Consider the following 23,785-nt stretch of genomic DNA (forward strand, 5'->3'; position numbering starts at 1 on the left):
TTACTGCTGATAGAAGCCCCAGGTAAGTGTCTGTTTTTATTTTCAACACTCCCCCACAGAACCCCTTTAACTATTCAATCTGCTCTGATGACAGTTTTCAAATGTCGGTAGGTTTCTTCTCCATTTGGGAATATTTCTTGTTACTCCTTATGGAGTCTCTGGGCCAGGAAGGTAAATCTTTACAACAGGGACAATGACAGCTGTAAAACCCTAGTAGAGGTTCTAATCATTCTCCACTCTATGCAAACTTAAAGTGGATCCCTGGTCTAACCTAAACTTTTTTTTTTTTTAAGTCAGCCCACTGTGTCAGTGGAACTAGTCATAAAGAAAACTTCTCTTTTCAGGTTAAAACTCACCAGTTGGTGGAAACTGGAATCTACGACAAGACGGATAATTTTACAGTTGTGGTTCAGCCATTTATTGAACACCTGGAAATTCCTCGAAATGAGGTAAACAAAGCATTCTCATATAGACTGGGATATGTGAGGAGTAATTGAGGAGTAATAGAGGCGTGATGTGGGTCATGTGACTGCACTGTATGGACCTGGGAATGTGAGAATAGAGGTGTGATGTGTGTCATGTGACTGCCCAGTATGGACCAGGTAATTTGAGACATAATAGGGAATAGGATGTGATGTGTGTCACGTGACAGAGTATGGACCTGGAAATGTGAGAAGTAATAGGGGTGTGATGTGTGTCATGTAACTGAACAACATGCCTGTAGCGAGAGATAAACACTCTATGTAGAAAATATACACATTGTATATCTTGATGCTCACATTTCTTTTGCTATTGACATGAAGCTGGGTTTGGTTTTGGAAAATTAAGAAAACAAAAAGTAAGAAGGTTGCGGTCTTAACTGTTTCCCTACCTCTGCCATGCTTTCCTACACCCCTGTGAACTTCATCTCATCCGGAGTGTAGATATGTGTCTCTTCCCTGTCGGCAGTGCTCCCATTGGACTGTGATCAGTGAAAGGGGACATGTGTTCCCAAAGCCGATCAAAGTGCCTGTAATAAATGAACACCGGAACACAATATATAGACCACTTAGGTGTGATAAGTAGAGATAAAGTTATTGGTAAAAGAATGGGAGGAGCGTGATGTAAAAATTGCTGTGGTTTTTAAGAGGGAAAAAACCTGTGGTAGGGAAGTGGCTAATTAATAGAAGTATTTATAGGGGAATAAGCTACAAAACATTACTGTTGAATGGAGTAAAGAAGGCGTGGAATCTCTGGGCCAGTGCACACCAAAAACCGCTAGTGGATCCGCAAACACTAGCAGTTTTTGAAGCGGTTTTTCTGTGCGATTCTAGGCATGTTTAGAGCAATTTTGTAAACATTTCTATTGTTTTTGGAGCGTTTTTGTTTTGCGGGTTTATATTTTGTTACAGTACAGCTGTAACTGAACAGCTACTGTAACAAAAACGCTTGGAAAACCGCTCTGATCTAGCGTTTTTCAGAGCAGTTTTCCACTTTCCTATACTTAACATTGAGGCAGAATCGCCTCAGAAATCAGAAAAAATGCTGCAGGACCCAAGTTTGCGTTTGGGGAAAAAACGAACTGCTCTGGTGTGCACCATCCCATTGCAAAACATTAGCCAAGTGGTTTTCAGCCTGCAAGCGTTTGTAAAAACTCTCAGAACCGCTCTTGGTGTGCACCAGCCCTCTGTTAGTTTTTTGTTGCTGTCTGTTCTATTGCAGGTCTGATTTCCTATCTTCTCAGCAGGGACACAGACAGTATTAAAAACCTGACAGACATTTATACTTTTCTACACTCATCCACACACTCTGGTTCACCAACTTTTCTAAACAGAAACACAAGTTTCATAGTAGTATTTCAGATTGTGAAGCCTTCATCAGCTGCTTGTTTTCATAAAGTCTTTCTGATTCCTTCCAGGAAGGCGTTCCTGACCGATCTTACTTGGCGCCGGACTGCTTCCACTTTGGACACAAAGGTCACACACTGGCTGCCCGCGGATTGTGGATAAACATGGTGAGAGCTGGAACATGACATTTTCTCTGACTGAGTTTTCATGCCATGTGCATTCCAGTGGCTAGAGCTGGAGATAAACACCTTGGCCTTCATTTAATTCACTTTTTCTCCTAAGTTTTCTCCTAGGAGATAATTTTTCATCTTCTCTTTAAAATAACTTTTCAGCACTCTACAATTGAAAAAGCACCAAACAGTAGTACTGTCAAAATTATTCTGAGTATTTTCATGCTTCCTGGAGGCTCAAAGGACACTTTATTGATTAAAGTTTGAAAATGTCACCTAGGAGAAAATGTATGAGAAAACGTTAATTGCATATGGGCCCTTGTGAGGAGAAGAGGGAAAGCTCTCGGACAAAGCATGGGCTTCAATGAAATGGCAAATACAAAAATTGGGAGTGTTAAATAAACACCATGCTTAAAGAAAACCTGAGATGTTTTATACATACCTGGGGCTAAACTCAATGGCCCCACTGCAAAAATAATAGCATGGGGCCCCTTTGGTCACGTGATTGGTAGAGATGTCGCGAACCTCCGATTTTTGGTTCGCGAACCCCATAAAAGTCCGCGAACCGCAATAGACTTCAATGGGAAGGCGAACTTTGAAAACTAGAAACATTTATGCTGGCCAGAAAAGTGATGGAAAAGATGTTTTAAGGTGTCTAACACCTGAGATCTTTCAGTGACTACAAGAGGGAGAAAAAAAAATTCAAAAATACCTTATAGTTTTTGAGAAAATCAATTTTAAAGTAACTCCTGACCGTGGGAAAATTAAGCGCCCGCCGACTTTAGCAGTTAATAGCAAAGCCGCTTTAAAAGCTAGAAACCCCAAACTTGCAGAAAATGTTAAGAAGAACAGTGGGAATAAGAGGAATTTTTTTTTTTTTCAAAAAGACCTTATAGTTTTTGAGAAAATCAATTTTAAAGTTTCAATGTAAATTCTCCTTCTGACCGTGGGAAAATATACCCCCGCCGACTTTAATGGTTAATTGCAAAGCCCCTTTAAAAGCTAGCAACACCAAAATTACTGGGAATGTTAAGAAGAACAGTGGGAACAAGAGGAAAAAAAAGTTTTTCAAAAAGACCTTATAGTTTTTGAGAAAATCGATTTTAAAGTAAAAAAAAAAAAGTCGATTCATAAAAAAAGAACCGATTCATTAAAAAGATCCGGCTCATTCATGAGCCGTTAGTATAGCAGAGAATGCATCCTCGGAAGGACGTGGAGCTGCTGGCTCCCGCTGCTGTCTCTCCCCACCTGCCTGCACCTGTCAACCCCCACCTAGGCTGGCACCCAGCGCACCCATGGGTGCACTGAGTGCCAGCCTAGGTGGGGGTTGACAGCCTAGGTGGGGGTTGACAGGTGCAGGCAGGCAGGTGGGGAGAGACAGCGGGAGCTAGCAGCTATGCATCCGAAAGGACGCATTCTCTGCTATGTGGATGGGGGGCTTCGGAGATCTTCAATCAACTTAATAGAAGATCGCAACATAAGAGGATACAGTTGGTTGGATCAATTACCGTGGATATTGGCATGGGAATTTTTTTTTTAAAGGTACAGGTAAGTATTTCTGGTTAATTAAGAAAATTAAAGGACTTTTTTCGTGGTTGTGTTTTTATTTCATTTAACCCTGTGTGGAAATGGGTAAGGGGTACTTTGTACCTCTATACTCATTTCTCCTGGGAGGGGGTGGGCATCTGGGGTCCCCTTCTTAAAGGGGACTCCCAGATGCCACCATGAACCCCCCCCAGGGAGTCGTCGCCCCCACCTCCTCCTGGGGCACCGGAGGTGGGGAAGAGACCCTTGTCCATGGATTGGACAAGGGCTCCGGGGAGGGGAGGGGAAGGCTTGGCTGCCCCTCCCCCCCCCCCCCGGAGCCCCCCATACCATGGACCATGCGGGCTGGTATAGCTCAGGGTGCGAAGCCCCAGTCAGCCGGGGCTCCGCATTCTGGCTATCCCAGCCTGCATGAGGGACAAGGCGTTACAGAGGCTCGGGAGGGGAGACCCTACGTCATTTTTTTTTTCATTTATTTCCCACACTCAGCACATAAAAATAATAAATAAATATATATATATATATATATATATATATACACATATATATATATATACACATTTATATATAGAAATGAAAAGATGTGAGATTTTGGAACTGTAAATAGGAGGCCCAATGAAAGCCTATGGGGGATTTTTCCAAATTTGGAGCCCTGTAACTCTGGTTTGCAGAGATGTAGGGAACCCATCTTTGGAGCCCAAGTCTAACAATATGTCTTCTACCTGCATTAGACATTTCATGAGATTCAGACGTTGCTAACGGCCATTGCTGCGATTTATGTACGTCAGACTCGCCACCATTGAAATTGCCCAAATAAACAGGTTTTTGTGACCCTAGGCTATGACCTCTTCGGCCTAGGGGCCCGAAACTCACCAGTTATGATCCCCCTAACAGTTCCTACAATGCTAGAAAATTTGCCACTGCTGAGCAATTGCCCTTTGAAAAGGTGTGAGATTTTGGAAAGTGAAATAGGGAGCCAATGAAAGCCTATGGGGGATTTTACTAATTTTGCACCCCTGTAACTCTGGTTTGCAGAGATGTAGGGACCCCATCTTTGGAATCCAAGTGTAACAATATGTCTTCTACCTGCATGAGACATTTCGTGAGATTCAGACGTTGCTAACGGCCATGGCTGCGATTTATGTACGTCAGCATCACTACCATTGAAATTGCCCAAATAAACAGGTTTTTGTGACCCTAGGCTATGACCTCTTCGGCCTAGGGGCCCGAAACTCACCAGTTATGATCCCCCTAACAGTTCCTACAATGCTAGAAAATTTGCCACTGCTGAGCAATTGCCCTTTGAAAAGATTTGAGATTTTTGAAAGTGAAATAGGGAGCCTAATGGAAGCCTATGGCAGAATTCAGCACTTTTGCACCCCTATAATTCTGGTTGGTTATCATCACCCGCCGACTTTAACAGTTAATAGCAAAGGCCCCTTACATCCTAGCAACACCAAATTTGCAGGATATGTTAAAAAGATAGCAGGAAACAATATTTAAAGGACTTCCGAGGCCACAAATGTGAAAAAAGTTAAATACCTTTTTCATAATCCAGATCCATGGAGGACGCCATCCGCGCCCTCCCGTTCATTCCCCCATGGCTCCCGCAGTAATACCGCCCCGGTCGGGTACCGACTCCTGACCCCTCCGAACGGGTCGGGTTCTCATTCCCCACTCAATATGGCCGCCACAGATTGCCGCGGCTGCGCAGTCCGCACAGACGCGATTGCACCTGCGCAGCTCTAGGGCCTCCTCCTGCCACATCATCAATATGCGTGCATACATCGGACGCATCGGGAGGAGGACCTAGAGCTGCGCAGCCGCAATCGCATCTTTGCGGACTGCGCAGCCGCGGCAATCTGTGGCGGCCATATTGAGGGGGGAATGAGAACCCGACCCGTTTGGAGGGGCCGGTATTACTGCGGGTGCCATGGTGGAATGAACGCGGGGCGCAGATGGCGTCCTCCATGGATCTGGATTATGAAATGGTATTTAACTTTTTTTATACTTGTGACCTCGTAAGTCCTTTAAAAAAAATGTAAAAAAATATGTATATATATATATATATATATATATATATATGTGTGTGTATATATATGTGTATATATATATATATATATATATATATATATATATATATTTATTTATTTATTATTTTTATGTGCTGAGTGTGGGAAATAAATGGAAAAAAAAATGATGTGGGGTCCCCCCTCCCGAGCCTCTGTAACCCCTTGTCCCCCATGCAGGCTGGGATAGCCAGAATGCGGAGCCCCGGCCAACTGGGGCTTCGCACCCTGAGCTATACCAGCCCGCATGGTCCATGGTATGGGGGGCTCCGGGGGGGGGGCAGCCAAGCCTTCCCCCCCCCCCCCCCCCCCCCCCCCGGAGCCCTTGTCCAATCCTCCAATCCATGGACAAGGGTCTCTTCCCCACCTCCGGTGCCCCAGGAGGAGGTGGGGGCGACGACTCCCTGGGGGGGGGGGGGGGGGGGAGTTCATGGTGGCATCTGGGAGTCCCCTTTAAGAAGAGGACTCCAGATGCCCACCCCCCTCCCAGGAGAAATGAGTATAGGGGTACAAAGTACCCTTTACCCATTTCCACAAAGGGTTAAATGAAATAAAAACACAACCACAAGAAAAGTATTTTATTTTTCTAAATTAACCATAAATACTTACCTGTACCTTTAAAAAAGTTTTCCCACGCCAATATCCACGGTAAACGATCCAACGAACTGTATCCTCTTATGTTGCGATCTTCAATTAAGTTGATTGAAGATCTCCGACGCCTCCCACATAATGCCTCCTTTTGGACGCATAGCTGCCGGCTCCTGCTGTCTCTCCCCACCTCCTCACCTGTCACTCTCACCTAGCCTGGCACCCATGGGTGCGCTGGGTGCCAGGCTAGGTGAGGGTGACAGGTGCAGGCAGGTGGGGAGAGACAGCAGCGAGCCGGCAGCTTCACGTCCTGCTCAGGACGCATTCTCTGCTATACTAACAGTTCTTGAATCATCCGGTTCTTTTTAATGAATCGGTTCTTTTTTTTATGAATCGGCTCATTTTACTTTGCAACTTTAAAATTGATTTTCTCAAAAAGTATAAGGTCTTTTTGAAAGAAAAAAATGTTCCTCTTGTTCCCACTATTCCACTTAACATTCCCAACAATTTTGGTGTTTCTACTATGTAAGGGGACTTTGCTATTAACCGTTAAAATCGGCGGCCATTAAAGTCTATGGGGCGAATCGAACTTCCGCAAAAGTTCGCCTGGTGCAGGCGAACGCGAACCCCCAAAGTTCGCCTGGAACCGTTCGCCGGCGAACCGTTCGCTAGATCTCTAGTGATTGGGAGCTGACGAATGGCAGTAGAGAGTGTCACATTGGTAGTATTGTCTCGCACTCACTAATGGATCAAACCCATAGTCTTTCAGGGGAGTGCGACAGCTGAAAAAAGGGATGACGCCCTCTATCTTTTTGGTTCAATGTGTATCCATCTGGGGCCAGTGGCTGCTGCTGACCCCAGATGAATACACATCGCTGACAGCGAGTGTTAAGAGGAGCCAGACTCCCAACTTCCTATGCAGAATCTTTTGCACAGCAGCAGACAGATCTTTGCCTCAGAGCAAATATTGCCTTGATAAAGGGGTCCTACGTGGCTCCGAAACGTTGGCCGTAATTTTACATGGAACCAATAAAGATTGATTTTGGATGTGCCAGCTTTCTTCCTTGTTGGCAGTAGAGAGTGTTCTGCTGTGAAGCAGCGTCTAGAAGTAAGAAAAAAATGAGACGCTCCTGCTAATCTGCATGGCGGGAGGAGGTGGCAGCGACTTTTTTTAGCGAATGGGGAGGGGTTTTTTGCTAATTGGCTGCACTTGCGGCTGGGGAGAGGGAGGAGGAGGAACCCCCAAAACCTCCGGGCTGCCCCTGCAATGGCATCGGTCGCAGGGGTGATTGTTATGCCCATGCCTGGGGATTCCTCGAGCCCTCTCCATGCAGATCGCTCCCTTGCCGCCGTCCTCTGTCTCCTGGATCTTCCCAAATTGGTCACAGAAATTCTTCCGGTCCACGGCACACTGCCCATGTGCGGCCCAGCCGCTAGCATGACCCCATCGCACTCTTGGCAACAGGAGCGCGATGGGGAACAAGCTTGGCTGAACTGCGCATGTGCTGACTGGCCCCGACTGGAGGACATTTTGGGGCCAGTTTCAGAGGTTCCAGGAGACGGAGGAGGGAGACGAGGGAGCGGCAAGCCTGGAGGGGGCTAGAGGAAGCCCCGGGTATGTATACATTTCCCACCTCACCCTGTCTCCGGGACAATTTAATGGTGTTCCATCACACCTTCCATAATCTTTACAGCCAAAGGATATCTGTCTCATGTAACAATTAAGAAACCGATTTGAGAAAATGTTATCCGATCTCTTTAGTGATGCAAAAAGTTTCAGGAAAAAAAATGAATAAAAATTGATATACGATCTATAGGAGACAATATTTACAAAAATACATATATAATGTCAAAGATAGCATGATGAACTGCAATTAATTGTAGGCAACACACCAGCTTGTTTCGTGTCAACGACTCTTCATCAGGCCCATAAGAACATCAATAATATCTAACCAAGCAGTACTCTGTATTTGTATCTATACCTAAATCTCCTCCATCATTCAAAGAAAATCAAATGAACGTGTCAATCAATAGCAATAGGGTTTACACACTATTTTGGCAGTTGGACTCAACAACTGCCATTCACTAACTGCTTTTGAAATAAGGAACCCCCTGAGAATCCCCCACGAGGAGATAGGCTAGTCCAAAACCTGTCAGTTCTTTCAGAAGTTCTACTACCTACTGTAAGTCACAGCAGCATAGGAGAAAATTAATAATTGGATCATTTTACTCTGGGAAAAATGTACTTAGTTGTATGTGTTTACATGTACTTAAAATTTTACTATTTTGGCGATAGTGGTCCTTTAACCAGCTGTGTAATTTGATATGGATTATAAACATCCCATAGGACTTCAGTTCCTGCTCAGGGACGTAGATAATCGTCAATGTCAAGAGGGTATATTAATGTTATTTTTGAAAATATGATCTTGTAAATATGGATGGATGCAAAACTGAAACAATGCACTTTTATTTCCAAATAAAATATTGGGGCTATACATTGTACTAGGGAAATATTTTCAATGTTGCAATAACTGGGACAAATGGGCAAATAAAATTTGTGGGTTCTAATTAAGGTAGCATGTATTATTTCAAAACTATAAATGCCGAAAACTGAGTGAGAAATAATCATTTTTTTCCAATTAAAATGCATTTAGAATAAAATAATTCTTAGCAAAATGTACCAACCAAAGAGAGCCTAATTAGTGGTGGAGAAAAACAAGATATAGATCATTTCGTTGTGATAAGTAGTAATAAAGTTATAGGTGAATGAATGGAATGAGCACTGAAAGGTGAAAATTGGGGAAAAACCCTGCAGTAGGGAAGTGGTTAAGCATTGGCTGAACGTGTCACCGGCAGTCACCCGTCTGAACCAGCTCTAAGGGCCCATTTCCACTATCGCGAATCCGCATGCGTTGCCCGCATGCGGATTCGCACAGTCAGTACAAGTGGATGGGACTGTTTCCACTTGTGCGTTTCCCCGCACGTTTTTCTGTGCAGAAAAAATCTGCATGGTAGGGCCCTCAGAATTCGCCTGCATGTGGAATGCAGGCGAATCGCACGCAATGTATTTAATAGGGAAATCGCATGCGTTTTCCCCATGCGTTTTTTGCCGCAAATTCGCATGCAATTTCGCATAGGTATTAATGTTAATTTACACAGGCAGTCACATGGTTAAATTCGCATACAGCCTTACCTATGCGAAATCGCATGCGAAATCGCGGCAAAAAACGCATGCGGAATCGCACCCGCATGCGATTTGCCTGCGGTGATTCGCCGGCGATTCCGCAACGCTATAGTGGAAACGGGCCCTGAGAGTGTACGCTGTGCACCACTATTCATGCTCTATCTGTCCTTTGTCATTTCACCTGTATTTATGTAATTATTCTCTCTCTTAGTTTGAACCGGTCGGCCAGAAGACCGACAGCCAAGGACTCTCTGAAGACATCACTATATTCTGCCCCCCAAAGGTACAAAACTGTGAGATGAGACAACTTTTATAAAAGAAATATCTGATAACACCAGTGAAATATCTCCAGCCAGATAGTGCTGAAAGGGGTTAAAACCTATTTTTTGGAGGTTTTCACTGCTGCCTACTTCAGTTTATAACAGGAAATAGAGGAATCTGCCCAACAATGAAAAAAACAGCAGCACACAAAAACTTTTTTGAACAGTGGGGGTAAAGTTAGAATCCCCAACCAAGTGTCCCTGCTGTCCCTCATTTCCTGTCCCTCACCAGTTCTTATTAAAGAGACTCTGTGCTAAAAAAAAATCCCCTGGGGGGTACTTACTTCGGGAGGGGGAAGCCTCAGGGTCCCCATGAGGCTTCCTCCATCCCTGTAGCTGCAGACAATCCAGCGCTGGCTCCCCCGAAGCGTCCCGCAATACTCACTCAACAAGCCTGATAAGGCTTGCTATATTTACCTTTCCTGGCTCCAGCGGGGGCGCTGTTGCGGCTCTCAGCACAGAGATAGGCAGAAATAGCCGATCTCTGTCGAGTCCGCTCTACTATAAAGGTGCAGGAGACTTGCGTCTGCGCAGTAGAGCGGACCAACAGCGATTGGCTATTTCCGCCTGACTCCGAGCGGAGAGCAGATCGCTGGAGCCGGGAAGGTAAGTATTTACATCCCCGCTGTTCGGAGGGGCACAGCGAGACCGTCGTAGGACACAGGAGGATGGGGGAAGACTCGATTGGATCCGGAAGCTTCCCCCACCCGAGGTGAGATCAGATATTGAATTAAGGATTGAGGTGCTCACACACTTTAGGTATATAACCACTTTGCACTATACCTGATAAACACGGATAACCCATGAAACACTTAGGGCTTGATTCACTATGCGGTGCTAACCTAGTTATCACGCCTAAAGGCTTTGGGTGTGCTAACAAGGGTCGCACCAGTGCAATTTAGATTGCCTGCAAAGTACCTGCGCAAAACTTTGCGCGCGCACAGAGCGGTGCGCGCGAAATGCCACATCACGGTGCGACGTAAACGGCGCACCCGATGCGCCTATAAGGTCGCATTGGGTGCGACCTTAACGGCGCACTATGTGACGTTAAGGTCGCACCCAATACGACCTTATAGGCGCATCGGGTGTGTCATTTTTGTCGTACCGCGATGCGATGTTTCGCATGCATCCCGGGACTTTGCGTGCGAGCGTTAGTTAGCGCGACCAAACTGACTTTAGGCATGAAGAGGGGCTTTTCACAAGCGTGCTAACAGTTAGCACCGCTTTGTGAATCAAGCCCATAGCCTGGAAGTTACTACAAAACTTTTCTTGTTACCTTTCCAAGGCAGTTTCAATACTTATACTAATTTTTAGCAAAAAGTTTTGAATCAGGAGGATACCATTTATTGGCTAATTTAAAAAAAAATAAGCGCAAGCTTTCGCCAGTGGTGTAGCTAAGGAGCTGTAGACCCCGATGCAAGTTTTACAATGGGACTCCCCAGGCACTCTATACATAACAGTAGATATGGCGCACCAAAACCTGCCAATGGCAACTACAGTGTCAGAGGTGCAAGAAAGGGATGGGGAACAGCTTGTTCATGATTACTACTATTTAAAATATCTATAGAAGTGTTTATTATGAGCACAGGACCAATAGAGAGCTATTACTGTAGTTGAGGGAGGGCCCTTCGGGGCTCCTCTGGCCCAAGGGCCCCGATGCGGTTGCTACCTCTGCACTCCCTATTGCTACGCCCCTGGCTTTCGGCTATTCTGCCTTCATCAGACTCCATTCCTGTACAGGATTGGAGTCTAATTAAGGCGGAAAAAACGAAAGCTTACTCTTATTTTTTTTAAATTAGCCTATAAATGGTATCATCCTGATTAAAAAATTCTTGCTTTTACTGATGGCCAACACGTTACAATGCTCTACTGCTGCTCATTTTTTTGGGACGAATCTGACCAGAGAGATATTTATGGCCTTCCCACACACTACAGATTTTCAACAGATTACGGCAGCAACGTTTGTGGGATGGAGAAAAGTAGTTTACAAGTATTACTATTTTGCACAACTTGTTTTCTAGGAGGACCCATATCTGAAAACTGCAAAGAACAGCAATTATGAGTATCCCACCGTCACCCTAGATGATGTGAGTATAGTACTGATGATTGTCCGGGCCTTGTCATATGAGGGGGATATCAGCTGCTACCAGGGCCGGCCCGCTCATGATGCGGGGTGAAACTTTTGCCTCAGGCGGCACATTTCTAGAGGCGGCATCCGCCCGTCGGTGGGTGCGGGGAGCCGGCCGTCGAGCTGGGGGGGTAGCGGGCAGGACGGGGGTATTGGGCCTAGCGGCGGGGAGGGGGGTCGGACCCCCCCCTGCCTCACCTGGGTCCCCCCATCTGCGCTCCCCTCCAGCCTTAAATAGATCAGAAGCAGCCGCTACTCGTAAGAGGCAGTGGGCGGGGAGGATTCACCTCTTCCTCGTTCCAGGCCAGCGTGCGTTCCACTGACATCACTTCCTGCAACGCCGCCCACTTACAATACAGTGGGCGGCATAGAAGGAAGTGACGTCAGTGGAGCGCACGCTGGCCTGGAACGAGGAAGAGGTGAGTCCTCCCCGCCCGTGCCTCTTACGAGTAGCGGCTGCTTCTGATCTATTTAAGGCTGGAGGGGAGCGCAGATGGGGGGACCCAAGCGAGGGAGGGGGGGGTCCGACCCCCCTCCCCGCCGCTAGGCCCAATACCCTCGTCCTGCCCGCTACCCCCCCAGCTCGGCGGTGACGGCGCCCCCCCCCCCCCCACACACAGTGGGGGGGGGGGGGGGGCGGGCAGCAATAATTTTTTCAAAATTTGCCTCAGGCGGCAAAAAGTCTAGGGCCGGCCCTGGCTGCTACTAGACTTAATGTGTTGATGTAAATATACTGTATTTGGGCTAAAATATTTTAAATTGAGAAACTGATCAATATACAGGATCTTCTCAAAAAATTAGCATATTGTGATAAAGTTCATTATTTTCTGTAATGTACTGATAAACATTAGACTTTTATATATTGTAGATTCAAATACACACAACTGAAGTAGTTCAAGCCTTTTATTGTTTTAATATTGATGATTTTGGCATACAGCTCATGAAAACCCAAATTTCCTATCTCAAAAAATTAGCATATTTCATCCGACCAATAAAAGAAAAGTGTTTTTAAAACAAAAAAAGTCAACCTTCAAATAATTATGTTCAGTTATGCACTCAAAACTTGGACGGGAATCCTTTTGCAGAAATGACTGCTTCAATGCGGCGTGGCATGGAGGCAATCAGCCTGTGGCACTGCTCAGGTGTTATGGAGGCCCAGGATGCTTCGATAGCGGCCTTAACCTCATCCAGAGTGTTGGGTCTTTCGTCTCTCAACTTTCTCTTCACAATGTCCCACAGATTCTCTAGGGGGTTCAGGTCAGGAGAGTTGGCAGGCCAATTGAGCTCAGTAATACCATGGTCAGTAAACCATTTACCAGTGGTTTTGGCACTGTGAGCCGGTGCCAGGTCATGCTGAAAAATGAAATCTTCATCTCCATAAAGCTTTTCAGCAGATGGAAGCATGAACCCACTTTTGAACCAGAAACAGCGGCAGAAGCGCCTGACCTGGGCTACAGAGAAGCAGCACTGGACTGTTGCTCAGTGGCCCAAAGTACTTTTTTCGGATGAAAGCAACTTTTACATGTCATTCGGAAATCAAGGTGCCAGAGTCTGGAGGAAGACTGGGGAGAGGGAAATGCCAAAATGCCTGAAGTCCAGTGTCAAGTACCCACAGTCAGTGATGGTCTGGGGTGCCATGTCAGCTGCTGGTGTTGGTCCACTGTGTTTTATCAAGGGCAGGGTCATTGCAGCTAGCTATCAGGAGATTTTGGAGCACTTCATGCTTCCATCTGCTGAAAAGCTTTATGGAGATGAAGATTTCATTTGTCAGCACGACCTGGCACCTGCTCACAGTGCCAAAACCACTGGTAAATGGTTTACTGACCATGGTATTACTGAGCTCAATTGGCCTGCCAACTCTCCTGACCTGAACCCCATAGAGAATCTGTGGGATATTGTGAAGAGAAAGTTGAGAGACGCAAGACCCAACACTCTGGATGAGCTTAAGGCCGCTATCGAAGCATCCTGGGCCTCCATAACACCTGAGCAGTGCCACAGGCTGATTGCCTCCATGCCATGCCGCATTGAAGCAGTCATTTCTGCAAAAGGATTCCCGACCAAGTATTGAGTGCATAACTGAACATAATTATTTGAAGGTTGACTTTTTTTGTTTTAAAAACACTTTTCTTTTATTGGTCGGATGAAATATGCTAATTTTTTGAGATAGGAAATTTGGGTTTTCATGAGCTGTATGCCAAAATCGTCAATATTAAAACAATAAAAGGCTTGAACTACTTCAGTTGTGTGTATTTGAATCTAAAATATATGAAAGTCTAATGTTTATCAGTACATTACAGAAAATAATGAACCTTATCACAATATGCTAATTTTTTGAGAAGAGCCTGTACTTGCATTAAAAAAAAATGATTCCATTTTACAGGGTGCCTGAAATGAGACGGATATGGAGGCTGCCATATTTATATCCTTTTAAACCATACTAGTTGCCTGGCTGTTCTGCTGATCTCTTTGGCTGCAGTAGTGTCTGAATCACACACCTGAAACAAGCATGCAGCTAATCTCGTCAGACTTCAATAAGAAATATCAGATCTGCATGCTTGTTCAGGGTTTGTGGCTAAAAGTATAAGAGGCAGAGCATCAGCAGGACAGCCAGGCAACTGGTATTGTTTAAAAGGAAATAAATATGTCAGCCTCCATACCCCTCCACTTCAAGGGTGCTTTAATGTATGAACACAGGTGCACTGCAATGCACAGAGCATGACTAGGCATACTCCATCCTCAATGCAGAGCATGTTTGCATGTCATAAAAACCTAAGGACACGCTCACAGATCTGCTATCTATATAACATGGCTTGTAGCACTGCAATGCGCTGCCAATGCAATGTTTATAGTGCGGTGCGGATTAACAGACGCAATGCAATTAGCGCAACCCGCGGTACTCTATCAATAAGCGCAACCCGCTGTATAGTCCATGAATTCCGGCTTTACCGGGATTTTAGCCCAATCACAGCACTCAGAAGCATTGGACCAATCAGAGAATGCACAATTTTTCCACGGAAAGATTACCACAGTAATTTCACACCAATCAGAAGATTACAGAAATATTAGGCCAATCAGAAAAGGCAGGAGTTTATCGGCAAAAATTAGTAGATTCTGCTATATTTTTATTTTTAAAGAGACTCTGTAACAAAATGTTCAGCCTTATTTCTTCTATCCTGTTCTAATACCTGTTCTCCTATACCTGTTCTAATGTGCTCTGGCTTACTGCAGCCTTTCCTAGTTGCACAGTGACTGTGTTATCTCTGTTATATAATCTAATCTTCTTTCCTCTCTGTCAGCTCTGTCGGGCACAGACACTCAGACTGGAATGTGCTGGTCTGCTTGTGATAGGATAGAAGCTATACACACCCTCTCCAGGCCCCCTCCAAGCTCTGTATGATTCACACACTGAGCTACTCTCAGCCTATCACATGCTGTTAGCAGCCATGTCTTTTGTTTGTAAACACTGCCTAAAACTGGCAATTACAAGCCAGGATTGCAGCAGGGAGTGGCAGAAACAGCACAGAGGGGCCCAGGTGAACATAATGAATAGAATGGTATGCTTTTTATTGCAAGAATTTTAGAGTACAGATTCTCTTTAAAATGAACTCTCTTTGGAATTTCAGAAAATCTGAATCAGAAAGCAGAAATTTTGTGGGGATCGGAAATTTCTGATCATCCCTACTGAGGAGACATTTCAGGTTTAGATGACTAATTTCCTGTCTTTTTTTTTTTAAGGTGTATGGCAGTAAACTGGATTGCACAGAACGATCGAAATCTCAGAATCCTACTTCTGGTAATAGCTATGGGAGAAAAGCGCTTTACAAATGTTATTGTATTATACTAACTAAACTATTGGGTTTCAGTCTGGACACATGGAGAGCAATCCTCTCTTATTTCTGTGATTGGAGATATACTTTAGGGTTATTTTCTCAAAGTAGGTAATAATTCAGCTCTTCACGTTTTTTTCTTACAGTTCATGAGCTGAGGCCCGCTGACATAACCGTTGTGGCGGCAGTTGGCGATTCAATGACGGTGAGAATTTTTGATGCACTTGTGAAGATGAGGCACTTTTGTGCATTAACCCCAAGCATTTCTCGGGCTCAGAATACTATGCAAAAACAGTTCATTGGGGATTTGGTTGCGTGCTGCAGTAAACTGCAGTATGCATCATTTTAATTTTTTGCCCGCATGGGATTCAGATGCAGCCTAATAATTGCAATAGGCTGTGATTCTGCATTTCGAAATCGTGTATGCCAAACAGCTGCAATTTGTGGCCAGTGGAAACAGGCCCTAAGGGCAGAGGCGTCTCTGTCACCAGGCAACTATAAATTTTGGCCTGGAGCGCCGTGGGTGGGCGTGGGCGCTCTTTCGCCGCGCTGTGTGCGTGTGGTTTTTTTTCCCCACATTATCAGTTCAGCGCCGGGCCGGCTGTGACAGGCAGCTCAGCCTGTGCCCGGTGCCGCCTACTGGTCCGCCCCCTCCCTCTCCCTTCAGAGCGAGCAGCCGCATGTTAGTTAGTTTATACGTGCTGTGCCGCCGCCTAATAGTTCACCCCCTCTCCCTCTCTGTGCAGCGCAAACTACCACACGCTAGTTTGTTTATACGTGTGGCGCCGCCCCCCGCCTGTCACAAGTGCTTGAAGGCACCATGTGACGCACCAGGGACCAGTGCCACCGCCGACTGGCTACACTGCACACACACTATCTGCCGAGGCGACACCTCACAGTGAGTGCCCTCTGCTCTTGATAATTTTTTATATGCCGCCCTGGCTGGCCCTGAGTCCCAACCCCCCCCCCCCCCTCAGCCCGCCCATAACACTTGGCGCAGGCCACATACGATTATTTCCTGGTGAACGCTGGCCACATACAATTGTTTCCTGGTGAACGCTGGCCACATACGATTGTTTCCTGGTGGACGCTGGCCACATACGATTGTTTCCTGGTGAACACTGGCCACATACGATTATTTCCTGGTGAACGCTGGCCACATACGAATATTTCCTGGTGAACGCTGGCCACATACGATTATTTCCTGGTTAACGCTGGCCACATACGATTATTTCCTGGTGAACGCTGGCCACATACGATTATTTTCTGGTGAACGCTGGCCACATACGATTATTTCCTGGTTAACGCTGGCCACATACGAGTATTTCCTGGTGAACGCTGGCCACATACGATTATTTTCTGGTGAACGCTGGCCACATACGATTATTTCCTGGTGAACGCTGGCCACATACGATTATTTCCTGGTGAACGCAGGCCACATAATATTATTTCCTGGTGAACGCTGGCCACATACGACTATTTCCTGGTGAACGCTGGTCACATTACGATTATTTTATGGTGAATCATTGCTGCATTTAATTTTATGGTGAATCATTGCTGCATTATGGTTATTTTCTAGTGAAAGATTGCCGCATTACGATTTTAAGTGAATCATTGCTGCGTTACAATTATTTTACGGTAAAACGATTATTTTCATCAAGTGGCACCTCACAGGGGGGGGGGGGGGGCGCCACAGGTTTTCTCGCCTGGAGTGAAAAAATGGCTAGAGACGCCCCTGCCTAAGGGCAACCTTCAATAAATAATTGACCTGCTCCCGCAATATGTTTTGTCTCTCAGTTCTTCCTGGCAGTCGCATGCTCTGTGCTTCCATAACTCCTTCTCCTGATCATGTGACATACCACAGTAGCCAGAGATATGCAGCATAGAGCATGTGGCTGTCAGGAAGGTCAGAGGAAACCTGAAGCAGCCCTGGAGCAGGTAAGTGTTAAACGAGGTGCTACTCTGCAGAAGAGGAAGAGCTGGGATCGAGACACCCCCTCCCCCCAGTTGCTATAGTTACACCACCTAGTTTTAGTGAGTGTAACATTTTAATAAACAACTTGGCCCAAGATTTAGATTATGTTTTCGCTGTTGTGTGTTCGACACCCCTGCACTAGAGAATAGTACAGCTTGGGCAGGCTTCTACTGCCATCTAGTGTCTGATGTTAAATCATGCAGCCTTGTCCTGCTTGGCTTTTCTTATGCATCTAGTGGTCAAAATTAGAGATGCTTATTTGGATTATGCGGAATTGAAATTTCCGATCGGAAGTCCAATTTACTGCAACTTGGTAAATGTAGCCCATTCCCACAACCCGGAAGCATAGAACCAATCAGAGAATGCGGTACTGTTAGACCAATTACAAGAATGATTTTTCCAGATTTTCAGATTTATTTATTTTTTGTCATTTTTTGCATTCTCCGACGCAAAGAAGCACAAATAAAATACTCATCGGAAAATCGGATATTGGCATTGGCAGAAATCGGAATTTCCGTAGAATCGGAATTAGGCATTTCCGACTATCCATAGTCAAAATCTTAAACAGTAACGGCAAACTAGGCTTTCAACAATGAATCGCTTCTTATGTGTTTTAACTTAAAGGGACACTTAAGTCAAACAAAAAAAATGAGTTTTACTCACCTAGGGCTTCCAATAGCCCCCTGCAGCTGTCCGGTGCCCTCGCCGTCTCCCTCCGATCCTCCTGGCCCCGCCGGCAGCCACTTCCTGTTTCGGTGACAGGAGCTGACAGGCTGGGGACGCGAGTGATTCTTTGCGTTTCCAGACACATTAGCACCCTCTATGCTGCTATATGGTATATGATATATACTATAGCAGCATAGATGGCGCTATTGTGGCCAGGAACGCGAAGAATCACTCGTGTCCCCAGCCTGTCAGCTCCTGTCACCGAAACAGGAAGTGGCTGCCGGCGGGGCCAGCAGGATCGGAGGGAGATGGCGAGGGCACCGGACAGCTACAGGGGGCTATTGGAAGCCCCAGGTAAGTAAAACTCATTTTTTTTTTGACTTAAAGTGACTCTGTAACAAAAATTACGTTTTTTCTACCATCCTACAAGTTCCTAAACCTATTCTAATGTGTTCTGGCTTACTGCAGCACTTTCTACTATAACAGTCTGTAATAAATCAATGTATCTTTCCCCTGTCAGACTTGTCGGCCTGTGTCTGGAAGGCTGCCAAGTTCTTCAGTGTTGAACTGTTCCTCTATGCACACTTCAGTGTGTGTTTTATTTACATAAGCCAGCAGCTTCTCTGCTATCTTATCAGTGATAGAAGAGAGCTGGATAAAAATCCTCCTCTGTTAGGCTGTGAAAGTAGCTGGCTGACACATACTGAGGAATTACAAACACAGGCAGAGCTGTCTGCAGGAAGCCTGTCACTTCAGTGCATGAGAGAAGAAGGGGACAGAAGGTAAACACACAAATGATCTTTTGAGATTCAAAAGGAAAGCTGTATACAGCCTGCTTGTGTATGGATGTATTTTCTATGTGTGGACATATTGTACATCAATCTACTTCCTGTTTTGGTGGCCATTTTGTTTGTTTATAAACAAACTTTTTAAAACTGTTTTTGACTACTTTTAATGCGGCGGGGAGCGGCGAAATTGTGACAGAGGGTAATAGGAGACACTAACACACTGGTATGTTTACTTTTGTGCGATTTTAACAATACAGATTCTCTTTAAGTGTCCCTTTAATGTAGTTAAATATTTAAATAACTGTATTTTGTTCTCTTGAAACGTTATACTTTTTTTTATTGTTGGAAAGGAATGTCACTTGTTTGCTTGTTTGTCTGGAAATGTAACAAAGGAGATTTAAGTGTGCCGGAGGTAGAATAAAGTACTCTAATAAAAATAGATACTTACCTAAGAAGAGAGAAGACACTAAGGGCCATATGCAATTCGAGGAGATAAGAAGCTGAAGTCATGCAAGCTTCTTAACTCCTCACATCGCTCAGGATTTACCGGCAAATTCAATTGCCAGTTTCACCTGAGCGATGTCCTTGTGTAAAGGAGCATAACTCAGGCGAATACTAGGTATTCGCTGAGCGATGCTCCTGTGTGGCCAGCGATGTGGAGCTCCCCGGGAGATGCGCGCATCGTCGCAAGGCTCTTACCCGCCGCCCGTCGCCTTCTGCCGATCGTCGATACCGCGGGACCTTCAGAAGATACATACCTCCATCGTTCCGGCTCGCCACATGTCCCACGCCGCTCCTCCGCTCATCTCTGTCTCTGTGAGTGTTCTTGGAGCACGGCAAAGCATGTTTGAGTCTCCCGCCGGGGCTCCCCATTCATCCACTAGGTGGCCCAATGAGAATCATCCTGATTCTAATTGGACCAATGAGAATCAGGATGATTCTCATTGGGCCACCTAGTGGAGGAATGGGGAGCCCCGGCGGGAGACTCAAAGATGCTTTGCCGGGCTCCAATACTCACAGAGACAGAGATGAGCGGAGGAGCGGCGTGGGACATGCTGGCGAGCCGGAACGATGGAGGTATGTTTTTTTGTTACATTTTGAATAGGTAAGGAGTCAAAACTGACTCCTTTGCCTATTTAAATCACTGGCATCTGGGGTTTCCTTAGTAAAGGAGGCTCCCAGATGCCAAAATCAGCCCGCAGACACCGGCGATAGGTCTTTTCGCCTGCTTAGAGCAGGTGAAAAGTTAGCACCTATGTTTGCCGGGAAGCATCGCTTCCCGGGGGGTGCAAAATGCAATTGCATAGGGGAAAGGAACTTGCTGGGCGATTATATCGCCCAAGCGAGTTCTTTTCCGCCCTGGGGGGTGTTAAATGCAATTGCATTAGGCGACCTTGCTGACGCCTAATTTAAGAACTCGCCAGCACTTAGCACTGGCGAGTTTGGTAATTGCATAGGGCCCTAAATCCTCCAAGCTTCCTACATACTCCTGGAGACCACTGTTGCCATGAAAACCCTCGAACATACCGGGCAAGAGCTTGGCGGATATGTTACCATGGTTACATTCCTCACCGTGTACAAGCGTGGCTGTACTGCGCCTGCACAGTAAGCCTAAGCCATGCTCATGTGCACAGAGGAGCAGGCTTGCAATTTAAAAGAGGGTACTGGAAGCGGCAGTGGCCTTCAGGAAGACACAGGCAGCCTGTGGAGGATCCCTCTTCTCAGGGGCGTAACAATAGACCATGCAAGGGATGCAGCTGCAGGGGGGGGGGGGCAGAAGCCACAAGGGGCCCCATGGGGAAGAAGTTTATTTTCCCTGTCCTGAGAGACTGACAACTAAGGGCATGGAAAGAAGTAAACGTTTTGCTCTCTGCACAGTTGTTCTAATGACTGCATCTGCTTAGCCACTGATAAGGAATCATACTAACTTTTATAGGTAAAGATTTGTAGACAGTCGCTAGTAAGTGTGCAGCAGGGTCTTGTGTACAACTCCCTGCCTCTAATCTCTCTACCCCTCCCCAAGTGCTGTGTACTGTAGTGATGCTGGAGAAGTGTGCAGAGCCAGTTCAGCTCCATCAAAGATGGACAGAGTGAGCGTAATAAGCTGAGGCTGGGGGCACACTAGTTAGACAGGAGTCAATTGTAAAAGCCCAAAAGACATTCCAAATATTTTTTTTCACACTGTCCACAGCTCAGATTAAATGATTTAATGGAATACATAAACTCCGTCAGTGCCAGTGCCTTTACAATCTCAAATCTCTGTTTGCCCAGAATATTTTTATGGTTTTGGAGATGGACTGTATTATATGATAGTTGTACCCTAGTTTTGTAGTCAACTTACTTATTGCATTATTAGTGGACATATGGGACTTTTGTTTTGATGCTTCATATGGAATAATATATTGGCCCTTATTCAGTTTTCTTCTACATTTTCTACTAGGAGATAATGTTTCATGTTCTGTTTAAAATACATTTTTAGCACTCTGCAATTAAAAAAATACCAAAAAGTACCGTCAAAATGATTAAGTATTTTCTTGCTTTCTGGGGGCCTAAAAGGTATTTTATTAATATCACCTAGGAGAAAACTTAAGAGAAAAAGTGAATTGAAGAAGGGCCAAATGTATTTTATTTCAAGAATAGGAGAAAGGTGCATTTTTCTTATATTTTTGACTAGAAAAATTGTGTGTAAAATCAGGGCCGGAGCTACCATAGAAAAAAATAGGCAACTGCCCCAGGGCCCCAGAACCTGTAGGGGCCCCCAAGTTGTCCCTCCCCATGTTAACTGTTGCTCCCCAGGGTCTCTGCAGAGTCTGTTAAGTTGGGAGGTGATTGGGGGAGGGTCAGCAGCCAGCTCAGGGGCCCAGGAGGGAAGTTTGGCTGTAACAAAGGGCCTCTAATGACGCTTTTTGGTCAGGGGGTATCTGTTGGGGGGCCCCCAGGCTAATTTTGCCCTAGGGCCCAACTGTTACTTGAACCGGCCCTGTGTAAAATGATGGCATTTTTCCCTTTAATTCTAGAATACTACAGTAGCAAATACTGTATATACCAGTACTCAAATATAAAAGTCGACCTCGTGTATAAGTCAACTCCAATATTCGACCCTCTTAAAGAGAATCTGTATTGTTAAAATCGCTCAAAAGTAAACATACCAGTGCGTTAGGGGACATCTCCTTCTACCCTCTGTCACAATTTCGCCACTCCTCGCCGCATTAAAAGTGGTTAAAAACAGTTTTAAAAAGTTTGTTTGTAAACAAACAAAATGGCCACCAAAACAGGAAGAAGGTTGATGTACAGTATGTCCACACATAGAAAATACATCCATACATAAGCAGGCTGTATACAGCATTGCTTTTGAATCTCAAGAGATCATTTGTGTGTTTCTTTCCCCCATGCACTGAAGTTTCAGGCTACTCTTTTCTTCCTGCAAACAGCTTTGCCCTTGTCTGTAATTCCTCAGTATGTGAAAGCCCAGCCAGCTCAGAGGACGATTTATCCAGCTGATTAGAGCAGCTTCTCTCTTATCTAAATAACACACAGGCAGTGTGCAGAGAGGGGCCGGGAAGGGGGAGTTCATAGCAGAACCACAACACTGAAGAACTTGGCAGCCTTCCAGACACAGGCCGACAAGTCTGACAGGGGAAAGATACATTGATTTATTACAGAGACTGTCATAGTAGAAAGTGCTGCAGTTAGCCAGAACACATTAGAATAGCTTTTGGAACATGTAGGATGATAAAAAACAGGATGCAATTTTTGTTACGGAGTCTCTTTAAAGGGGTTCTTTCGCGAAAAAAGTAGGCAGTTAAAAAATGTGACAGATGACAGGTTTTGGGCCAGTCCATCTTTTTAAGGGGGGTTATCAGGGCTTTCTTTGTTTTCAACAGTATTTCCTGAACAACAGTTGCAAAATCTAACTGACATAATAGTGTGCAAGTGATTAGGGAGGCCAGCTGGTATCTTGCTATATTGGCAGTTAAACTGCTGTTCAGGAAATGCTGTTGAAAACAAAGAAAGCCCTGAGAATCCCCCTTAAAGAGAACCTGTACTGAGTAAAATTATTTAAAATAAACACATGAGGTAACTTCAAATGAACATTAAATAGTTACCTTGCCATCAGTTCCTCTCAGAAGCTCACCATTTTCTTCTGACAATGATCCCTTCCAGTTCTGACAACATTTTGTCAGAACTGAAATATATCAGTTGCTGTCAGTTATATATCAGTTGCTGTCAGTTATAGCTGAGTGGACAACTGATATGCCATGTTTCCCTATGGCTCAAGTGGACGATGTTACAGTTTAACAGTGTGCTGACCAGGAAGCTGTTATGGGGTAATGGCCATTTTCAAAATGGAGGACGGAGAATTCCCTTGATCACAGTGGACAAATGGGACGTGGGAGAGGAGAAAGATATTGAGGAGTAGACTACATGGGAGGTAAGTATGACTTGTGTATAATTATTTTGACTTTTAATTTTCAGTTCAGGTTTTCTTTAAGCTGGCCACTAACGGTCCAATTTCTAGCGAAAAATCGTTCGGATTGGTTGTAAATAATCTCCATTGGTGGACACAATCGATTATGAACGAGTGAAAAAAATGTCGCCCGAATGAATTTTCATCGAACGAAAATTTGGATTTTCTTGATGGTCGTGATAGTTAGGAAGCAATGATTGGTTAGTTGATGGTGTAGTGAACGATTTTTCG

General features: G+C 45.2%; 1 protein-coding gene across 2 annotated transcripts in view; it reads left to right on the forward strand.

The window, feature by feature from the left end:
* Positions 1-23,785, forward strand: part of LOC137504389 (phospholipase B1, membrane-associated-like) — a 160,667-nt gene that overhangs the window by 64,139 nt on the left and 72,743 nt on the right. For both annotated transcript variants that reach the window (XM_068232750.1, XM_068232751.1), the window contains 6 exons: positions 345-449; positions 1,898-1,993; positions 9,594-9,665; positions 11,724-11,789; positions 15,566-15,623; positions 15,804-15,862. In XM_068232750.1, the coding sequence (XP_068088851.1) occupies positions 345-449; positions 1,898-1,993; positions 9,594-9,665; positions 11,724-11,789; positions 15,566-15,623; positions 15,804-15,862 (456 nt within the window). The remainder of the gene's footprint in view (positions 1-344; positions 450-1,897; positions 1,994-9,593; positions 9,666-11,723; positions 11,790-15,565; positions 15,624-15,803; positions 15,863-23,785) is intronic.

Source organism: Hyperolius riggenbachi, chromosome 4 (genome assembly GCF_040937935.1).
Source record: "Hyperolius riggenbachi isolate aHypRig1 chromosome 4, aHypRig1.pri, whole genome shotgun sequence".
Classification (NCBI taxonomy): Eukaryota; Metazoa; Chordata; class Amphibia; order Anura; family Hyperoliidae; genus Hyperolius; species Hyperolius riggenbachi.